Source organism: Carassius carassius, chromosome 39, assembly GCF_963082965.1.
Source record: "Carassius carassius chromosome 39, fCarCar2.1, whole genome shotgun sequence".
Taxonomy (NCBI): domain Eukaryota; kingdom Metazoa; phylum Chordata; class Actinopteri; order Cypriniformes; family Cyprinidae; genus Carassius; species Carassius carassius.
In genome coordinates this window covers 28,902,076-28,925,794 of record NC_081793.1, presented here as the reverse complement: position 1 = coordinate 28,925,794, position 23,719 = coordinate 28,902,076, and the positions used below count along the sequence as shown (strand labels likewise).

The 23,719-nt window shown below is 33.4% G+C and overlaps 2 protein-coding genes across 4 annotated transcripts in view; one reads left to right on the top strand and one right to left on the bottom strand.

Moving 5' to 3' along the window:
• Positions 1–1,036: 1,036 nt before the first annotated feature.
• LOC132121740 (alpha-actinin-2-like) lies at positions 1,037–21,254 on the bottom strand. 2 transcript variants are annotated; one of them, XM_059531473.1, is made up of 21 exons: positions 21,055–21,254; positions 17,614–17,728; positions 17,423–17,542; positions 15,646–15,732; positions 15,482–15,569; positions 15,321–15,399; positions 13,047–13,128; positions 11,792–11,877; positions 11,589–11,681; positions 11,237–11,467; positions 11,012–11,159; positions 9,904–10,054; positions 5,625–5,733; positions 4,912–5,052; positions 4,533–4,715; positions 3,868–4,002; positions 3,507–3,686; positions 3,232–3,378; positions 2,776–2,841; positions 2,541–2,699; positions 1,037–1,345 (listed from the first exon to the last, which is right to left on the bottom strand). In XM_059531473.1, the coding sequence occupies exons 1-21, from the start codon at positions 21,193–21,195 to the stop codon at positions 1,187–1,189; spliced, it is 2,700 nt and encodes an 899-aa protein (XP_059387456.1). In that variant the 5' UTR covers positions 21,196–21,254; the 3' UTR covers positions 1,037–1,186. The 2 variants fall into 2 exon arrangements, with proteins under 2 accessions (XP_059387456.1, XP_059387457.1); XM_059531474.1 differs by lacking the exons at positions 15,321–15,399; positions 15,646–15,732; positions 17,423–17,542; positions 17,614–17,728; positions 21,055–21,254 and having other exon boundaries at positions 15,482–15,556.
• An 82-nt stretch (positions 21,255–21,336) lies between these two features.
• LOC132121741 (uncharacterized) overlaps positions 21,337–23,719 on the top strand; it is a 5,923-nt gene continuing 3,540 nt past the window's right edge. The window contains exons 1-4 of one of the 2 annotated variants that reach the window (XM_059531476.1): positions 21,337–21,492; positions 21,625–21,769; positions 22,741–22,869; positions 23,259–23,719. The exon at positions 23,259–23,719 is cut by the window's right edge and continues 251 nt beyond it. In XM_059531476.1, the coding sequence (XP_059387459.1) occupies positions 21,638–21,769; positions 22,741–22,869; positions 23,259–23,719 (722 nt within the window). In that variant the 5' untranslated portion in view covers positions 21,337–21,492; positions 21,625–21,637. Of the gene's footprint in view, positions 21,493–21,624; positions 21,770–22,740; positions 22,870–23,252 lie in introns of both variants that reach the window. The other variant, XM_059531475.1, reaches the window with a different exon arrangement.

The window sequence follows — 23,719 nt, the reverse complement described above, 5'->3', positions numbered from 1 at the left end:
AACACATATTTCGTCTGGTTAGTGTTTTTATACAGTGACAGGTTGAAGAAACTCGGTAGGTTTGTGTGGTGTAGATGGATGTCCTGTACTCATAGTCGTGTGTGCTTCGTTCTGTCAGGAAGCGGAGGTTGTGTGTGTTTTATTGTGATTATTTCTATTTGTTTCTTGTATACGGTGAACATTTAGCATCAGTGCAGATCGAATAAATCATGCAGGTTCAGACCTGGGTTTCTGTCTGTTTTATCATCACTGGAATATATAAATGTGATTTTATTCTGAGCTCAGACATTCACTTCCTTCATATCTCTCCCAGCATGCTTGCATTGTCAGGTTGTATTAATGTTTCTATCTTTAGCAAACTTCAAAAGTCATCAAACAGAAGTTGCTGGATGAGATGTTTATCCATTGTTTCAACACTTAATCATAATCATAAATGCAAACCAAGCAAAGGAGAAAGTACAAAATGTGGTTGTTGTTAGTGGGTTTATTTAATTTTGATATTATTTAGTGTGTGCGTTTTGTTTTTTGTCTGATACAATGTTACCCCCTAATGCTGCTAAATTCATTAATTAAATAAATAAATAAAAATATATATGTACCGTAGGTATTACAGATAGATGGAGACAGAATATAAATATTTTATTAAATTATATATATATATATAAATATATTATAAAATTTTATATATATTGAGATTGTTGGCAGTAAAATTTCTTTAGTTTTTGTGTAATATTTATCAATTGTATTTGTTTTATCCATGTGAAAAGAAATATATATAATATAATTTGTTAATATTTTACACAATTTTGCACTAATATTAAATAAATTAATATTTATATTATAATTATTTAATAAGTATTTTACTTTATTTTGTTTTAACAAGTGCATTATAATTTTGCAGCAGTCTGAAGATCCACAAATCAGAACATCATCAGCATATAAAGTGTGTTTATATATATGTATATATATTTCAAAATAAATATCTGCATTCAATTTAAAGTTTAAAATGTAAAGTATAATTCATACAAACACAAAATGCAATGGCTAAAAGTCTTTATTTTGAAATGAAACACACGTTTTCATGTTCAGCAAATGTTCTGGGGTATGAAAGATCATCACGGCCGCTGTCAGACAGTGAGGTCACACACACATGACTAGAGGTCAGCTACAGGTCAGCAGAGGTCAGCTAGAGGTCGCTCTCGCCGTACAGCACCGTAGAGAAGGCGGTGTAGTCCAGCGCTCCGGGGACTCCGTCAGGTCCTTCATATGGAGGCATCCTGGAGATGCAGTACTCGGCCTGCTCCGGAGGAAGCTCTCGCTGCAGCTCATCCACCAGAATATACGGCTGCAAACACACCACAGCTCTGCTCATGCTCTCACTTCAGGAACATCATCAACAATTATCTAGATGTCATTTAAAGATCGATGTGTTTGATCTGCACTCAAAAGTTCCATGCATTTGGATTACACAGTTTTCCCATAAACTTAATGAGAGGATTATGTATCAGTCATGAAACAGAACAGGTCAGTATTCTGCTACAGTATTAAAGAAGTCTAAGATGTTCATGGTCTGTCACTGAATTATTTTCTCTCCCAACAACTTTTTTCTCTTTTAAAATTTATTTGTATATTTCCTGAAGAGAGAGAAAAAAAGTGAAAAAAAAAAGTTTTTTTTTTGTGAGAGAAAAAATTGAATAGTGGAAAAAAGTTTTGATAAGAGAAAACATTTTGAAAAGCGCAAAATGTTTTTGAAGATTTTTTTTTTTTTTTTGGGATAAGATAAAAAAAAAAAATTAAAGAGCGACAAAAATAAAGATAAAATTTATCTTAAGGATAAATACAATTAAATTAAAAGATAAAGTTTAGATATTTTTGAAGACAGAAAAAAAACGCATAAAAAGTTTTGGATGAGGAAAAAGTTGAAGATAGAAAAAACATTTTAAAGAGAGGAGAATTGTTTTCAAATAAAAAAGTTGTAAAAAAATTGGAGAGAAAAAAAAAAAAGATAACAATTTTTACATATTTTTGAAGAGATAATTTTTTTAAGACAGACAAAACTTTTTTTTTTTTTAAAGAGACAAAATGGTTTTGGATGAGAGAAAAAAGAAGAATATAGAAACATGTTTTTGAAGAGAGAACATTTTTTTAAGAATGTTTTTGGGAGAGAGAAACATTTAGCTACAGTTTCAATCTTATTTCTTTATCTAACTGAATATTGTTTGTCCCACAGCTAGCCGTATTTTATCCATGTTCATACTTTTTAACTTAATAAATTAATAGTTTTCACAATGAATATATTTCTGCTGATTCTAATCTATTTGAATAAATGCATTTTGAAATTATTATTGTGTATTACAGTCATAAATAAACTACGCCATGCTAAAATAAAATAAAAATAAGATTAAATTAAATGAAATTCAATTTTAAATAAGAAAAATAAATACCCAACAACAACAAAAAAAGATACTAAAATATGCAGTTCAAAATAAGTCTTTGGTATGTAAGAGTGTGTTCAGGGCTCAGATGTGTGTGAATCTCACTTTATCCGCAGCCAGGATCCTGAAGGAGGCGATGACCTGCTCCGAAGTCTCCGTGTCTCCGGTCTCTCGCGTCATGAAGTCCACGAACGCCTGGAACGTCACCAGACCGGAGCCGTCGGGATCCACCAGAGACATGATGCGAGCGAACTCAGCTTCACCCTGCAGACACACACAACACTCAGCATGTGCTCAAACACACACACAGCTGAGACACGGCTGTACTGCTGCTCTTTACCAGATCATAGCCCATGGAGATCAGACAGGCTCGGAAGTCATCCGTCTCCATGCCTCCCTTCTTCTTCTGCAGAAACCAGCAATTTGTAGACATTAATATAATAAAAAAGGAAGAGTTGTCTTTATATTTGGCAAAGCCCTGCATTAAAAGTAATAAGAATGCATTAAACAACCCATATTATACAGACACTTCATATTTCTAAGATTCTAAGATTCTATTTGATGATTTGTTAATTGCATTTAATAGATTACACTTTAAATCAAATGTTTGCAGTTGGTTTATAAAAAAAAAAAAAAAGTTTTGATTGCATTGACACCGTTTTGGCCAGCAGGTGTCACTAGAATAATTTTTGAGATTGATTTGTTGTAAAGCTTGGTGATAGGAGATATTTTAGTGTGTATAATAGTTTCTGGATGACAGCACAATGAGTGTAAAGCTGTGTCTGCTGTGTTTCACCCGGTCGAAGTGTGTGAAGGAGGATCTGAAGTCGTTGAGCTGCTTCTGGCTGATTCCTTTAGCGTCGCGCATCAGGATCTGTGTCTCGATCTCGTTGATGGTGCGAGCGACAGTGGTCAGCAGTGACTCCCATCCCACACGGATGTGCTGCAGCACACGGGACATGCGTTAGACTGAGTGTGTGTGTGTGAGTGTGTGTGTGTGAGTGTGTGTGTGTGTGTGTGTGTTTGTGTGTGAGTGTGAGTGTGTCTGTGTGTGTGTGTGTGTGTGTGTACCTCCATGGTGTAGTTGGTGTGCTTGTTGTCGAAGATGAGTGACTCCTGGATGAGCTGATGATCTCCCTCCAGCCGGTCGATGTTGGGCTTGTAGTTGATGATGTTGTGCTCGTACTGCTTCAGCTGGTTCATCTGATCCTCCAGTGTGCCGCTCAGATCCACCGAGCTGCGAGCGATCTCCTGCCAAACATACATGCACAGAAATCACTCATTCACATCTCTCACAGCTATCTTATCTTATCATGCATTACAGAGTTACTGTTAAAAACCAAAAACCTGCTTGGATTGAGCTGCCAAATCTCATTGTTTAATCATGTTATCTGGTGTTTGATACGTGTGTGTGTGTGTGTGTGTGTGTGACCTCCATGCGTGTCTGTATCCAGGGTCCGATGGCATTGGCTTGTGCTGCAAACTGTCGTCTGAATCTCTCGTTCACATGCTGTCGGGACAATTCTTCATGCAGAGCGCCGTCTCTCTGAGGAACCAACTTCTTCACCTACACAGTACAAGCAAGAAAATATCATCTCAGTGATTACAGTGTCTTGTATATATATATATTTATATATATATACAGTACTTATTTCATGGTATATCAATGGTGAAAGTTAATTTTTTTATTTAGTATATTTCTATATTTTCACGGTTACTATATATATATATATATATATATATCTAACAATAAGAAATGCGTTTGTTACAGAATGAATAATCTTCGTTAGCATAATTTTATAATAATAATACAACTGTTCATGTTTAGTTACTACTTACTGCATGTTGAATCTAACATTAACTAAGATTAATAAAAAGTACTTCACCGTTAGTTCGTGTGAACTCATGTAGCTAACAAATGGAACCTTGTTGTAAAGTGTTACCGAAATTATATTCATCATACATGTACATATGCATGTCATATTTAGTACAGATATTTGTGTCCAAGACTTCTAGACCTGGAATCAATTTACAGTAAATTCCCAGATTATCCAGCTGTTCACCGACTTTAGCACACACACACACACACACACACACCTTCTCCCACTTCTGGTTGATGATGGCGGGTGTGATGTCACAGTAGATGTTGTTGAGTTTGCTGGAGATCCCGTAGCTCTGAGCGATCTTCTGCACCTCGTTATAGATGCTGAGAATAGCCTGACGCTCGCTGTCTGCCTCGGCCAGCGTCGCCTTAAACTGATCATGAGCCAAGATCAGACTCTACACACACACACACACACCGAGTCATGAAGCCAGCATCAAACAGTTTATACAATGTGACCTATTCATGCAAGAAGATCAGTGAGGACCAGGATTTCATTAGGAATTCAATTCAGTCTGAAGTTTGTAAAAGCAAAGTCAATTTCTGTGTTTAATCTTCCATCACGTGTTGAAGTGAAGAGCGAGAGTTCCTCACCTGAACCTCGTCTACGGAGTGAACCATGAACATGTCCTGCAGATCCTCCATGGCTCCTTCCATCCAGTTATTGAACGGAGCCGATCTCTTCGCAAACTCCAGAAACAGCTGATCGATGGTCTCCAGGAGCTTCTCCGTCCTCTTATAAACACACACACACAGATATTTCAATATAACTTTATTTTTGAAGCAGGTGGACATCAGATTATACATGCTTCAATAATATTATTATAAATAATCATAATATATAGTTTTATAATTTATTCATATACTATAAATATTAATTAGATAATTCAACTATACACACACACACACTAATAGTAAAACGTTTTTTAAAAAAATATTTTTTTTTAAAGTCTCTTTTGATCAACAATGTATTTGCTAAAAAATACAATAAAAACAACAGTAAAATTGTGAAATATTATTATAATGTAAAACAGTTGTTCTATATGTGTATATCTGTTAAAGTGTAATTTATTTCTGTGATGCTCCGCTGTATTTTCAGCATCATTCCTCCAGTCTCCAGTGTCACATGATCTTCAGAAATTATTAAAATACGATGATTTGCATATATGCATATTTATTTACATATGTAATGTGATTTTACATTCCACTGTGGGGTAGTATAAGCTCTGAATAATCATAGTAAACCTTGCTACTAACAGCAGGGTTGGTAATGTATGTGTGTGTGTGTGTGTGTGTGTGTTTGTCACCTCCAGAGCTTCTCTGCGTTTCTGGGTCAGAGTTCCCAGTTGATCCCAAAGATCACAGATCGACTGACAGCGTTCATTAATGACAGCAGCGGCGTGATAGTCCAGTTCACTGCCCACACACACACACAAATGCACATATTAATATTTCATATATTTCAAGTCCTTTTTCTTTACCGCCAGCTCTCCTGCAGTGCATCATGTTTCCAGTGGAGAGCAGCATCAGCTCAGATGCACGACGGCTAATACAAAGAGATAAGCTCTTACAAATGCATTGTGCTTTACATTTGCATTTATATTAGACAGCATTAGGGTTTAACACTCCGAAGATAATATTCTAGGGTTTAAATCTCCCAAAGCACACTCTGTAATTTAACTGTCCAATAGCAAGACATTTTTTCCAATAGATCACAGAAAAGTTCTGCTCAAAGTCACGATATCCAACAAGATCATAATAGATGTACTGAAAAGAATCCTTACACTAAAGTTACATAAAAAAATCACAAGGAAGATTCACAAAATTCAAATATGATTGTTTTGAGAAAGGACAGCAAAATGCAAATGTTTAAGGCAAAAAGTTAAATTAAGAGACAAAAGATGCGAGACAAAAAAAATTAAGAAGCAATTTTGCAGCATAATCTTGCAAAAAAAATGATTGTCTTACTTAGTATTTTTGTAATGCTTTCCAGTGCAAAAATCTAAACATTTTGAAATAATTTAGAAAATTTTCTTGAGAAGTAAAACTTTAGTCTTGTGTATAAAAATGAAGTAAGTTGATGTTTAAAACAACAACTAAAATCTGCCAATGGGGTAAGAAAAAGCAACTTAATTCAAAGGGAAGACTTTACTTTTCTGACCCTATTTTTATTTATTTTTCTTTTTAATAATGATTTAATATCTGAAATAATTTTGCTTGTCCAGTAATTGTATTTTGATTTATGAATGCTTAGAGCTGCTTTTGGCAGAATGAAATGCAAAGCTGACTGAATCAAGTGTATCAAGACAAACGGTCAATCTGAGCATCCTTTTAGGAGTGTGCCCTTAGGACACATTTAACAAGATTCCTACAGACGCTCATGATGTTCCTGATGGCGGCGGCACCTGTTCTGATCGAGGTGTTGACAGCGTTTCAGAGCAGATCAGAGGAGCTGATGGAAGCGTTCAGATGCCTCTGTCACTTTGACGCACTGACATGAACAACTGAACGCAGCTTCTACAAATAGAGCGCTGAATATATACCGAGGTGTGTGTGTGTTTCTCGGTACAACACTGACTCATTGTCACAGAGGGAATCTGACAGCTGGTCCGACTGCATTTAGAACAATAGAAACCCAACACTGCTGCTGTTTTAAACACACACGGCATCTCGAGAAAAACGCCAAACACATGTTCAGGTGGTTTCTTTATAGAAATCAACACAAGTGGGAGTCAGGACACAACAGGTGAACAGTGTAAACACTGAAATAATAGAGTACAAAAAAATGTATTACAAGTTTTCTGAAATGCTATGTAAATTACATTAAATATGCAAATTATGTGTTATCGTATTAAAAATGCACTGATTTGCATACATTTCCAAAACACTGGATGAAGCCAAATTTATAAAATTATGTTTGATTTTGTTGCCATATTAGAGCTGAAGGTTTTTCCAGAGGGTATTTTGGATTTCTCTTTTAATTACTCCATAAATCAGGAAATACTGTCAACAGACCGAAATAAAATGCATTTTCACCATGTTTTTAGAAGTAAAATGACATATAAATCAATGTGAATGAAATTTGGACAAACCCCACAGTAAAAACCTTCAGAATACTGACAGGAATAAAACTGTAAGTTTTGGTGTATTTTAGTGCTGCCAAAGTGGAGAAAAAACTTTTTAAAGATATGTATTATAACCGAAATCTACAGATGCGAATAGATAAAGTGCAATAAAATAAACTCTTAAAAGTCTCTTTTGGATGTTTTCTTTATGCTAGTCTGTAATAAGACATGTTATGGAAGCATAATCGTTTAATTAATAGATTAGATATTTTTTTTTTACAAGTTTTCTAAAATGTTATGTTTAAATATGAAAAAAAGGCATTATCTAATTTAATATGCATTCATTTGCATACATTTACATACATTGCAACAAAATCTGTTTCATTCTGTTGCCATATTAGAGCTGAAGGTTTTTACCGAGGGGATTTTTTATGTCATGAATCAGAAAATATTCTCAACAGACAGAAAACAAATAATTTTCACAAATATAGTTTTTATAAATAAAATTCTGTATTAAACCAGGCAAATGATAGATGAACAAACCCCTCAGTAAAAACTTTCATAATATAGATAGGAATAAAACTGTAAGTTTTGGTGAATTTAAGTGCTGCTGAAATGAAAACAAAAAACTTTTAAAGATATGTATTGCAATTGAAATCTATAGACGGAAATAGATAAAGTGCAATTAGAAATAAAAAAGCTCTTGAATGTGCATTATGGATGTTTTTCTTCCACTAGTCTGAAATAAGACATGTTATGGAAGCATATACATTTAATGAATACATTTAAAAAAATTATTACAAGTTTTCTAAAATGTTATGTTTAAATATGAAAAAAACGGCACCATCTAATTAAATATGCATTCATTTGCATACATTTTCAGAACTCTGGATGAAGAATAATTACAAAATCTGTTTGATTTTGTTGCCATATCAGAGCTAAAGGTTTTTCCAGAGGGTATTTTGCATTTCTCTTTTAATTACTCCATAAATCAGGAAATACTGTCAACAGACCGAAATAAAATGCATTTTCACCAAAGTAAAATGACATATAAATCAATGTGAATGAAATTTGGACAAACCCCACAGTAAAAACCTTCAGAATACTGACAGGAATAAAACTCTAAGTTTTGGTGTATTTTAGTGCTGCCAAAGTGGAGAAAAAACTTTTTAAAGATATGTATTATAACCGAAATCTACAGATGCGAATAGATAAAGTGCAATAAAATAAACTCTTAAAAGTCTCTTTTGGATGTTTTCTTTATGCTAGTCTGTAATAAGACATGTTATGGAAGCATAATCGTTTAATTAATAGATTACAATTTTTTTTTAACAAGTTTTCTAAAATGTTATGTTTAAATATGAAAAAAAGGCATTATCTAATTAAATATGCATTCATTTGCATACATTTTCAGAACTCTGGATAAAGACTAATTACAAAATATCTGTTTGATTTTGTTGCCATATCAGAGCTAAAGGTTTTTCCAGAGGGGATTTTGGATTTCTCTTTTAATTACTCCATGAATCAGGAAATACTATCACCAGACCGAAATAAAATGCATTTTCAATATGTTTTTGGAAGTAAAATGACATATAAATCAATGTGAATGAAATATGAACAAACCCCACAGTAAAAACCTTCAGAATACTGACAGGAATAAAACTCTAAGTTTTGGTGTATTTTAGTGCTGCCAAAGTGGAGAAAAAACTTTTTAAAGATATGTATTATAACCGAAATCTACAGATGCGAATAGATAAAGTGCAATAAAATAAACTCTTAAAAGTCTCTTTTGGATGTTTTCTTTATGCTAGTCTGTAATAAGACATGTTATGGAAGCATAATCGTTTAATTAATAGATTACAATTTTTTTTTAACAAGTTTTCTAAAATGTTATGTTTAAATATGAAAAAAAGGCATTATCTAATTAAATATGCATTCATTTGCATACATTTTCAGAACTCTGGATAAAGACTAATTACAAAATATCTGTTTGATTTTGTTGCCATATTAGAGCTAAAGGTTTTTCCAGAGGGGATTTTGGATTTCTCTTTTAATTACTCCATGAATCAGGAAATACTATCACCAGACCGAAATAAAATGCATTTTCAATATGTTTTTGGAAGTAAAATGACATATAAATCAATGTGAATGAAATATGAACAAACCCCACAGTAAAAACCTTCAGAATACTGACAGGAATAAAACTCTAAGTTTTGGTGTATTTTAGTGCTGCCAAAGTGGAGAAAAAACTTTTTAAAGATATGTATTATAACTGAAATCTACAGATGCGCATAGATAAAGTGCAATAAAATAAACTCTTTTGAATGTTTTCTTTCGGCTAGTCTGTAATAACATGTTATGGAGGCAAAATGGACCAGTGAATGAAAAAAAAAAAAGGTTTTGCCTGTAGTGTCTTGCCTTAATGCATGTTATAAGCAATAGCTGACAGTCAAAATCAGACCGCAACATGTACAAAACCTGCAGTGTAACACCACGAGGAGGAGACAGGAAGTGGTCATACTTGAGTTCCTGTGCTATAGCGGCAATCTGCTCCACTCTGTCCTGATGTGCTGCCAGATCACTCTCAAACGCCTCATGTTTCCGCAGCAGTGCTCTTAACTCCGTCAGGGACGCGCTCTCGTAGTCCTTCAGAGTCAACAGCTGATCCTTTCCTGCAGAGCACACACACACACACACACACACACACACATGCAGGCACACACACACACACACACACACACACAATGCATAGCTCAGAGCTCTTAACATTTTTTGCATTGGGTCATTAATGCTCTGTTGCTCTGCTGACAAATTTAAAGAAGAGTTCTGGCAAAATAAAAATTCTTCCATCATTTACATCATGCATGCATGCAAATAAATAAATAAAATTAATTAAGCATTATAAACATCAGATCTTTATTCCTTTATTATTATGTAGGATTATTATTATGTCATCATCTCTTACATCTGATTCTTGCTTGTGCGTTTAAATTAGTTACCTTTTTGGAAAACAAGAATACATTACTTTTTCATTAAATAGTAAAAATAAAATATTTATAAAAAATCATCATAAAAATCATATTACTATTAATATAATTACTATTATTATTATATTGCATTATTATTATTATTATGTCATTGTCTCTTACACGTCCATATTCTAATTGAAGCTTTCAACATGGTGCATGAAGTTACACAAGGTGTGATGATGCTATTGCTATTTTGCAATTTATAAAGATTAATATATTTAGTATTTAGTATTTTAATTGAGTTGTTATTTATTTATTTTTGGAATAAAGAAGAATGTATATTTATATTCATATTGATATGTAATTCTTTTATATTAACCCCATACGAAAAATAAATAAATAAGGCAAACATCACATGAATAAAAATAAAAATAATAATAATAATTATATATATATATATATATATATATATATTAGATATTTATTTAATTATTATCATTATTTTCATTATCTCCTACATCAGAGTTAAGCTTGTGCATACATTTTTTAAAGGTGGTGCATGAAGAAATGATGCCAAACACTTTCTTGAGTGGTCCACAATGTTCATTTTTGGGTGAACTATTCCTTCAAAAGTGTTTGTTGCCGGTGTGTGTATCTCACCCTGTGCCCAGCTCTCGTGTGTTGCTGCTTTCTGCTGGAACTTCTCAGCCAGATGCTCCACACGCTCCAGACGTCTGATCTCAGTGAGCAGCCACTCCTCATAACCCTTCTCAGCCTGATCCAGACCCTGCCACGCCGCTGCGATGTCCTGCACACACACACACACACACACACGGGTTAACTCATGCTGATGACAGGACCTGTGTGTGTGTGTGTGTGTCTTACAGACACCATCTTCCCCTCGGACGGCATGAACGCAGGTCTGTGGCTGATGTGGAGTTTGGTCTGCAGTGTGTTGAAGTTGATCTCCAGCTGACATTTCTCCTGGACTTTGGGTGGTTTGTGAATGCGGCGGTAGTCTCTGTAATCCTCCAGCTTGCGTCTCATGGCCTCCACTGTGTTCTCAGGGGTACGTTTCTCCAGCCACGGCGTGGTGCGATGGATCCACTCCAGCAACTGCAAGAGACAAAAGAAACATATACTGCATTTTTATACACTAGCATTCAAAAGCTCGGGGTCAGCAAGATTTGCATTGTTTTTAGAACAAGTCTCTTCTGTTTTGGTCTAGTTGTTGTACCTCGCTGGCCAGTCGTTCATATTCCTCCATCAATTTCTCGTTTTCCTGATTCACTCCAAGCACTTTACAGATCCTGTTAGCCGCCGTTTCTGCCTATAAACACACACAGATGTCACATGACGTCTGTACTGCCTTTGAAATTCCCCATGATGCATCTGTCTCTCTTTAATCAGATGCATAGCTTACAGTTAGTGCAGAAGTACCTGTTCTGCTCCAGCAAACGCGTGATAGAAGCAGGACACATAGGTCATGATGGCGCGCTCGTCAGGCTTCGGGGTGTTAATGATGTCTGGAGCACAGAGAGAGATATACACAACAACAAACACTGCGACGTATGCTTCAAACACTGCTTAACCTTAAACACCATGATCTAAGTGAGTCCACCATTGCACACACATCAGAGGGGAATATTTGCATTGCATTCTGGGATGGACTGCTGAAGGCCGTCAGGTCATGAGGTGCATGATAGTAACACGACACGCAGACAACTGTGTTCACTAAATCTGTTCCTGAGTTAAGCACGACGGTATTGTTGTATAATAATACAGCAGTCACGTGACACGTGCACTTTTAGAACATGCATTTAAAATCTTTACATACATGATTATTTATATATTTATCACAAAGCTGCTGTTGCATATTCAATATTAATGCATCAACAATGCAACCAGGGTTATTGTTGTTAACTAAAACTAAAATACATTTTCAAATAATACAATTTAGTAATAAACAAACTAATAAACATGACAAAAACACACAACAAAATGACTAAAATGTATATTTAAAAATATTAATATTTTAGCAAAACATTTGATGAAAATTTAAAGAAAATTAGTACAAAGGGGAATCTTTAATTTTTAAAATATTTTAATATTTAAAAATATATATATTTAATATATAATAGAACATTAAATATTTAATAAAAAATATTCCTAAAACCTGAAAGAGGGTTATTTTCATTAACTAAAATTAAAAAGCATAAAAGTCATTATTTTAAACAAATATTTACTGAAATAAAAAAAATAAAAAAACTTACACTTATTTTATTTCAGATTTTATTTAATTTTATTTAATTTAAAGTTTGACTTGAAGTGCTTAAATAACTCAAATTAAATAAACTAAAACTAATAAATAAAAATTTAAACTATTTAGATTTATATATATATATATGTAAAAATAACTATTAAAAATGACAAAAAAACTACAAAATTACTAAAACTTTAATTAAAAATAAATATGTAAAATAAAATCTAATTAAAAGTATTAACAAAAACTATAATAATATATTAATGATACTAAAACGGCAACAATGGCATCCAAAAGATGCAAAAAATACTATTAATAAAAAATTTCTATATTTATTAAATATGAGCGTCTGTGTTTATAATAAATGCTTTAATTTAATATTAGCATCTGTCTTCTTGTCCCAACCGCTGAGCGATCAGAGCTCATGATTACCTTCAGGGTCCAGCATTTTGGGGATGTCCAAGTGTTTCTCTGCAATTTCTAAAGCCAGACTGAGATTCCCGAGATGATCGTCCTGCACAGAGAAGACCAGAGCAATCAAACACTCTCGTCTGAATTAATTACAGCACTACATCTGTACAAACACATGCCTCTGAGAGGGTTAGTGTAGTTAACTAAACCCAGAGTTAACTATACTACTGTGTTACTGGAAATGTAAAAAATGTTAAAATATAAACAAAATATTTGAAAATCATTTCAGATAGCTGCCAGTGCAATATTGTTTCATTAACTTGATGTACTAAAATAACTAAAACGAAAAAGAAAAAAAAGTACAAATGTAATTGAATTGTATCTTTGTATATAATTGTGAATGAAATCATAAAAATAAAAAAATGTAAAAAATACAAAATTAAAAATATTCACAAAAACGTATAGTCTCAATGATGCTTAAATATCACGGTCTTTGGCTGAGACCAGGGTTGCCAGGTCCGTAGTTTTACAGCAAAAGTGGGATACTGTTTTACTTTGAACTGTTGTTAGATACTAGTCCGAGGGTTAAAACAACCCCCCCACCCCCCCCACACACACACACACCTCTGACAAAAGGACCAGAACCACTGGAAAATTGCTATTGGGATATAGTTTTGAATCAGCCTGGGGTTTTTTTCCGCAGACCTGGCAACCCTGGTTGAAATTAGATCATGATGCTCTCATGCGGTCTGTGGATTGACTGTTAACCAGTTCTGGTTTCAGACGCGGTCTTCAGGATTACCGGTCAGTGTGAGGGATACCGTTAAATCCTGACCGGTCATTCAAGACGCCCTGTTAAAGCCTTCAGTTCAGGATCAAGTGACTCGCATCATTCAGAGCAAAGAGGACGATCAGCTCCATAATCAGAGCATCATCTCTCAATCTTCAGCAAAACCACCTGGGAGAAAGTTCTCAACCCTCAAATAATGTGCATTAGAGTCTGAGGAGCAGGAGATTTTCAAATCAGAAATGTGAAGCCTTTATTTTTGTCAAAGCACTAGTTGAAATGATTTATCCAACCAATGCATTCATCTGTGGATTTAACACCGTCTCGTCTCACACTTCAATATGATCAGTAATAAGAATATAAACGGCATCCTAAAACCAGGGTTATTAGCCTTAACTAAAACTATCTAAATAATTTAGTCAATTGAAATAAATCTGAAATAAAATAAAATATAGATAATAGATGAAAAATTATTTAAATCAGGATTTAAATCAGTTTAAGTCAATGCACTAAAATTACTGGAAATAAAATTAATTAAACAATTAAATTAATACTGACGTAAAAATAAATTAATCTTAAACAGCAGTATATAAAAAAAAATATATAAAACATTTAACTAAAATTAAAATGAAAACAGAAAGTATAAACATAAACACTAATTCAAATTATTAATAAAAAATATAATAGTATATGAAAGTATATGATTTAAATTCCTTGAAATAAAGCTGAAATAAAATATAAATATTAGATGAAAAAAAATATTTTAAAAAAAGCATTAAATAATAAAGAAACAAAAGAGAAAGAAAGAAAGAATAAAAAGTAAATTAAACCTAAATAGTAATATTTTAAAAATGAAAAAAGTTATAATAATAAATATAAAAGATGCACGCCAATATTATTACAAATTTAACTAATATAAAAATTAAAATGAAAACTGAAAGTATAAGCATAAATGCTAATTCAAACTATTAATAAAAATATAATAGTATATGAAACTATTAAAACTTTTTTATTCACTGAAAAACAGCTGAAATAAAATATACATTTTAGATGAAAACTTATTTCAGGCAAAACCCTAAAATGAATGCAAATAAAATGAAAAAATAAAATACAAAAATTATAAATTTAACAATAAATAAATAAAAGAGAAAGAAATCAACAAAGAAAGAAATTGAACTAAAACTAATTCTTAAATAAAAAATCAATTAAACCTAAATAGCTATTTTTAAACAATGAAAAAAGTAATAATAAGAAGAATAACAGATGCACGACAATATTATAAAAGAATTTACTAAAAGCAAAATGAAATAAAAAACTGAAAGTAAACAAATAAAAGCTCATTCAAAATATTAGTAAAACAATACTAAAACAACACTGCGTTAAATCCTTAAAGAGCGCTGCATGTGTTCAGTGGTTTGTGTGAGAGACTCCGTACAGAAGGTGAGTCAGTTAACACACACACACACACACACACACACACACACACACACACACACGCACGCAGAGACCTTCTTGAGTTTGGCGTAGTCGATCAGGTCGGGTCTGTGTCTGTGAATGAGTGCACAGAACGCCAGACCATCCTTCCAGCTGACGGAGCGAAAGCAGACTTTAGCTCTTAATAGAGAGACAGTAAAGCATGTGAAATAGAGCAGATGTGCATGTCCTGTACCTGCAGTGGAAGTTCTGCACGTTGACGTTCCTGTACGGAGCGGTTTTCCTCTGACACCACAGCAGGAGCCCTTCTTTAGCCGAGGTTTCTGACGGAGAATCAGTGTTAAACATGCGTGGAGTGTGTTCGTCTGGTGCGATCGGTCTGTGTGAATCTCTCGTTACCCTCCACTGAGATGTCCTGGATGGCGAAGCGCAGGATGATGGTCCAGATCATTCCCAGAGTCATCTTCACATTCCCATCCACGATCTCTGAGGATCCCACAGACACGCTTCAGCTTGAGCTCATGATCTTACCAGCTCCATTCATGCAAATAACTGAGCAATGACATTACATGTTTTTGAAAGAAGTTTCTTCTGCTCATCAAGCCTGCATTTATTTGATCAAAAATACAGAAAAAACTGTAATATTGTGAAATATTATTACAACTTAAAATAATAGTTTTCTATTTGAATATACTTTAAAAAAATAATTTATTCCTGTGATGCAAAGCTGAATTTTCAGCATCATTCCTCCAGCTTCAGTGTCACATGTAACATCAGTCGATCACATGATCATCTAGAAATCATTCTAATATTCTGATTTATTATGAGTGTTGGAAACAGTTCTGCTGTCTCATATATTTGATCAATAAAAGGTTAAAAAGAACTGCATTTATTCAAAATAATTTTTTTTTCTAATAATATATTTTCTTTACTATCACTTCTTATCAATTTAACACATCCTTGCTGAATAAAAGTATTGATTTTATTTAAAAAAAAAAGATAGAAAAAGAAAATTACTGACCCCAGATTACTGACCAGTAGTGTATATTGTTATTACTAAATATTTATATTTTAAAAACATAGTTTCTTTTTTTTATTCATCAAAGTATCCTAAAAAAGTATCACATGTTCTGAACAAACATGAAGCAGCAGAACTGTTTCCAACTTTGATAATGAATCATCATATTAGAATGATTTCTAAAGGATCATGTGATAATGATCCTAAAAATTCAGCTTTGCATCACAGAAATAAATGATCATTTAAAGTATAATAAATTTAACAACTATTATTTTAAGTTGTAATAATATATCACAATATTACTGTTTTTTCTGTATTTTTGATCAAATAAATGCAGGCTTGATGAGCAGAAGAAACTTCTTTAAAAACATTAAAAATAGTAATGTTTCCAAACTTTTGGTCTGTACTAATATATATATATATATATATATAACACTTTTCAAGTCCACTTTACATTGCATTGCATTGTGGAAAACATACAGTAATATTGATTATTATTATTCCTTGATATTTTTTTTTTTTAAATAAATAAATTAAATAAATAAAGCACATGACACAAATTACTAGCTCATTCAAAATATATCATATTTCAAATAATAATCAATATTATGCTGCTCTGATTTAAAAACAAAGTAAAAAATACATATTTTTTTATATTTATTAATTATTTAATTTAATCATTTTTTATATTATTATAATTTATTATTTATAATTTATTATATTGAATTATTTTTTATATTATTATAATTTGGTAATATTTAGCCATTCAGAAATTGTATTCTACCGTTTAATATTTTCACGAGAGTCAAACTAGTAAACATGTTGTAATTATGATCAGACACATTAGAAGAAACATGTCTGATCCTATGAATACAGAATCAAATCATCAGAAAAAAACAGAATCAAATCAATAATTGAATTGGGATTGAACTGAATCTCACTCTGAATCACTTTGAGTTTGCAAAAATCACTCCTGAACTGAATCAAAAACCTATGAATATTGAATCAAATTGATTTTGAGATTCACAGCCTGCTGATCCAGATTTAAAGTGCACAATGATTGCAGTTCTTTCATATAATCATGACCAAATAATGATGCAGCTGTGAGAGGCCTACGAGTTTAAAGCAGTCGAACCCTTAAAACTCAAACTCTCTCACCCTCGGCGCCGATGGACACCAGCTTCACTCCTTTACTGGTGATGTAGTCCAGAGCTTTGTTCACATTGGCGATCTTGTGGAAGCGCATCTTTCCTCTGTCCGGTCTGGGAAGCCTCTCACCTGGAGGGACACAAGCGGTCAGCGAGAGACAGAGGAAGCTGCAGATGTCCTCCTGAGGAGCACAGATGTACCTGAGATGACCTCCAGCAGCAGCATCAGCTTCAGCCCGTTCCTCAGATCCTCCTCGATGTTCTCGATCTGCGTTCCTGCTTTCCTCAGGTGAGAGTTACACCAGGCTGTGAACGTCTGACACACACACACACACACACACTGTAGTGTTTACTCCACATTCTTTCATTTATTCGGAATAATTCTGAAGTGTTTCAAAGTAACATTTGTGTTCCGCAACAACAAATTCTGTAAAAAACTAACATTCAGCGTTCAGAGATGATTTAGACACTTTACAGACTGAAAAACTCATGTAAAGATGTTCTGCTTTTGAATGCTTTGACCAGCTGTACGTGCATTACTGTAAACAACTGTTGGCTTTCAACAACATTTTGCACACATTTTTTAATGTGAATTTAAAAAAAAAAAAAAATTATATTGTAAATTACACAGTAGAATTAAAATTAAATTATTTGAAAATCAGAATGTAATTATTTTAAATTAGAATAAATTATTCCAATTTTATATTTTGCTTTGTTACCTTTTAATTGCTTAATTCAATTATATATATATGAAGTTAGATATCAGTCCATGTTTCATTGCATTGATTGTTTATGTATATATATATATAAAATTAATATTAAAGTTGTTTTTTTACTTTCTCTTTTATATGTATATGTATATATAAAGTATAAATGATAGTCCACATTGTTTTTTATGTATATTTTAAATATATGTTTGCATTTATATATATATATATATATGCATGTTATATTTTTTGGATTGATTTGCCAACTTTTTTATATACATTTAATTTAATTATGTACAAATATATAATATATAAGAATATATATAAACAATATCCCATATTCCATTGCATTATTTTTTATAAATATTAAAAAAAAAATTTGAGAAAACATTTTATGAGAAAATACAATATTTTTTGTTTTGTTTTTCTACCTCAGATTTTCATATTTAATTGAATGTGTCACTCGCTGTTTCTGAGTAGTAATTTACTAACAATTTCTGAGTTTCTCCACCACATTTATTGACTTTATCATGATGGGTTGCTGGTGTAAAGTGTGCATTTCATATCTGAATGTGATTTTGCAGCTTCTTTTGGAGGATGTTCTCCACCTCAAACAAAAGCAGTCTAAAACAGTGAGTGAATAACTATTTGGCTACAGGTTGAGATCAAAACAAAAGCACGTCTGTGCGTCAGAATGTCCGTCGTGTCAATGACAGCGGCTCTGTTCCTCATAAATCACACGTGTCCTGAACATATAAAGTGAAGCACACATGCCAGAGAGAGCCGATGACAGCCACAGTTTGGCATCAGTGCTGCATTTCAGCCGTGGGTTCAAAGAGAGATAAATCACATGCACAAAGACACACGTCACATCCAGAAACACAGCTGATGAGCCGAGGACACACACAAGGACAGAACGAGCGGCTCGACTCACACAAACTGCATGCTTTCTCAGACACAGCAAGAACGCATCGAAACACAAAATGACAAACGCATTGGCTGTTTTTATCTGGTTTGAGTCTGAATGAACTCTACAGAGCAAACAGACGATGAGGAGGATGGTCCTATAATGACAGCTTTTCATATATTTAACACATTTTAAATATTAAATTAGTTGCATTTAACATTTTTGGCCAACTTTTTATATATATTTTATTAAATTAAAAATATATAATATATTTAAATATAAATGAGAGAGCACCTTCCATTGCAATATTTTTAAATATATTTTAAATACTATAATATTTGCATTTTATATTTTTTTATATTTAGTGTTGCCTACTTTTCTATACATATTTAATTAAAAATATAAGTATGATTAATAATTAAATAAGTAAACTAATTAATTAATAATACACGATATAATAATAATTAATAATAATAATATAAAAATATTAGCATAAAAAAGTACTTTTTAAATTATAGTCCATTGAGTTGTTTGTATAAATATTTTAAATAATTTTAAAATATTAAAATATTTGCTTTTTATATCTTTTTTAATATTTTGTTTCACCTACTTTTTACACATAATAAATTAAATAAAAAATATATATAAAAAGTCCACTTTGCATTGCATTCTTTTTACAAATATTTAAAATACATATATTAAAAAAATGCATTTATATATATATATATATATATATATATATATATATATATAATTAAAACAGTATACACACAGTAAATATATAATATATAAAAAAATAATAAATACTAGTCCACTTTCCATTGCATTTTTCTTTATAGATATTTTACTTTTTTTTTATGACAGTGGGTCCATGATAATCAAGCAGGTCATTTGTCTGATCACTTTTAATTCACATTCGGAGTTATTGTGAGTTTCTAAAACTGCAGGAAACCCGAAGGATGCTTGAGTCTCACTCATGAACACAGACACAACGACAGACAAACACATGTCACATTTCATCACACTGCGCTCATGAACTCATCTGTCTTTGATTTCACGCTGTGGTCTCAGAGGATTTTCTTTGTGACTCAGGTATAAAAATAGAGTTTTACAATGATCTGCAGAACATTCAACGCTACAAGACGCTTGTGTTTCTCTTTGAATGCTGACCAACAAAAACCACCAAAACAGAAGGCCATATCGGTCAGACAGTGACTGAACTCATGATGAGGAATGATTTCATGTGTGAAGATGTAAAGAAGGACGGACGCTCCTCCAAGAGGAAAGTTCAGGTGTGAATTCAGCTTGAAGGACGAGGATTAGAGAACCACTGTTACACAGATAAAATTAGAGCATCACCATCATCTGTCTACAGAACTCATGCCACACACACACACACACATGCATACGCACACACACACGCATACACACACACACACATACACGCACACACACACTTACACACACATACACACACACACACACACCCACTTTCACTCACACACACACACACACACACACACTTACACACACACACACACACACACACACACGCACACACACTTTCACCCACACACACACACACACACACACACATGCACACACACGCGCTCTGTATACATCTGTATAAATAAACTCAACTTGCTGTTTTCTCGTTTTATTTATTTTGTTATTTGTTAAATTTATTTTCTTTTATTGAGCTGTATAAATACACCTGTACTTTTATCTCTGCACTACTAATTATTTAAACATTTTTTTTTAATTATTTTTATCATCTTAAGCTTCTTAACTCTTTTACAGTGCTCCTTTAAATATTTTCAAATGGTTATAAATTATAATGTATATAATTAAATATAATATAATGGTTAAATTGTATCGAAATACGACTTGACTACTATTTTCAATTTGCTTGTTAAATTTCTTTAGTCTGTACATGTATTTTATTTTGCACATTTTGTTTCTGTTATTTTTGTAAATCATTCACTCCGTTTGCACTATAAATATAAATATTATTATTATTATAATAACCTTCCTCTGCTGTTTCTCCCAGGCGGGGTCGAGCAGCATGTCTCGGTCCCACTCATCCTCCTGGATCATGTACTCTTCCAGTCCATATCCGTTATTATTGTTATTACACTGCATCTCCATCATCATCATCGTCATCCTCATCAGCGGCGACGGCGTCTCTCTGATCCTGCTGTGCGTCTGCGTGCGCGCTCACCATCCGCCGCCTGATAACTGCACTGGTCACTGACGTCACCACCCACCGGCTGAACACGTGACCAGACAGGAGTGGTCACAGGAGGCGGGGCTTCCCGCGGTTGCTATGCAACGCGTCTCTAACCGCTGTGCTGCGCGAAAGCATAAACAATACAAACTCTGCAAACTGTCGTAATAATTAAATATATCTGATAGACAAAAGCTATTTGGTTGAAGTTATTTAACAGAGACTCCGGCTGTACAGCGGTGAGTGATTAAAATGTCTTCATGGGGCGAAAACATACTGTAGCGTCAATGGCAGACATGCAGACTAGTAGATTAAACCTTAGTTAAGTCCGCTTCAGTAACTCGGTGTCTTTTTATCTCTGTTTGGAGTAGATTATCGAGATAAATGGAGAGTTATGAGCAGTTTTACAGCAGGACATTGAACGCGCTGCTGCCGCCTGCCTGCAGTACCTCGCCGCGGCCGCAGAGGGCGCTGTCCCACATTCACTTCCGCGGCAGGACACTCTTAAAGCCGCTGGTGAGGAATAAGGAATACATAATAACATCTGATTAAAATGGATAAACAAGTAAATAATAAAACTTTGTGTGTACTGAAATATTAATATTATTAAAAATGCATTTAGTAATATTTAGTTGAACAATTAATACATCAAATAAAATATGTAACAAATAAGGAATAAATACTAAAATAAGATTACATGTACTGTGTTAAGCTAACTGAAACTTGTTATAGCACTTATATATCATTGCTCTTTTTGTTGTTTTTGATTGCTTCCACTGTCCACATTTGTAAGTCGCTTTGAATAAAAGCGTCTGCTAAATGAATAAATGTAAATGTAAAATAAAGTAAATAAATAATCTAGCAGTGTGGTACTTACATATTAATAAATAATTATCCACATAATAGTATATAGATGAACAATTAATACATAAAATAAATAATACAAATTAAAGATTGAAGTAAATAAAAATTTGATTAAAATAAATACAAATAGAAATAATAAATAATATAATAGTAAAGTACTGACATATTAATAAATAATAATGCATAATGTATATATGAACAATTGATAAATAAAATGGAAAGAGATAAAATAAGATTAAATAAAAATTAGATTTGAATAGAAACATAAAAATACATAACGTAAATAATGTAATGGTGAAGTAATGACATTTTAATAAATAATAATGAATCTACTAATGTATAGAGGAACAATTAATAAATAAAATAAAATAAAAACAGAAATAAATAAAAATAAAATTAAAGTAAATAAGAATTAGATTTAAATAAATAAAATAGGTAAAATACATAAGAAATAAGTAATAAATCTAACAGTAGAATACTGTAATGGGAAGAAAAATGTGACTTAATAGAAACTAAATCTTTTCTAAATAATATTTTATGTGTGTGTGTGTGTGTGTTTGTGTGTGTGTGTGTGTGTTTGTGTGTGTGTGTGTGTGTTCCTGTGTGTGTGTGTGTGTGTGTAGCTGAGTGAAGCGCTGCGTGTTCAGATGGCTCAGGACAGACAGACAGCGCTGGAGAGAGACAGGAGGAGACAGACGAGACACACAGATGCTCTTCTGGAGCGAGTGCATGACATCCTCAACAACATCCAGGTCAGTTTCACTGCTGTCCAGAAAGAAAGAGAAAATGTTCACATTTGGTCTGAGATCTTTGGTCTCTTATGAAGTACTTTGAATAATCATATAATTATTCTAATTTAATTCACTGATCGCCATCTTAGTCTTTATAAATAAAATGCATGAAGTTGAATCCAACTTCACACACACACACACACACACACACTCACAGACACACACACACACACACACACACACACAGACACACACACACACACAGACACACACACACACACACACACACACACACACACACTCGTACAGAATGAGTGAGAGTCGCCCTCTTCAGGCTTACTCTGCTGGTGCACATCTATGTCTAGCTTCTGTAGAAAATAAAAGTCTATTTTCTGTTCCTGGAGGTGCAGAAGAAGCCGGACAGTGCAGAGACGCCCACATCAGACTCCTCTCTGACTCTCAGGTCCAAAACGAGTCCGATGTGCTCCATCAGAACCAGCGTGAGGCCGAGCACAGCTCCAGCCCAGAAGCAGACGCTCAGTCCCAGCAGCTCTCTGAAGAGAGAGACCCTCCGCCTGCTCAACCAGCGCATGGAGAAGCTGGCGTCTGACGAGATCCCAGGATCCCCTGATTCCAGTCTCTGTCTCAGTCTGATGGGCTCATACGCCCGGTTACCCAGCCCTCAGCCCAGCCGCAGCCCACGAGTGAACGCATCCGTCAGAAACATCCTCATCTCCAGCCCCGTCAGTGAGTCTGAGCTCAGCACTACTGGATCTCAAAACAGTGAGCAGCCTTCAGCTTTCACAGCACCTTCACCGCCCTCTTCTGCTGCAGGATGGAACTGCAGCGATGGACAGCTGTCAATCATTAC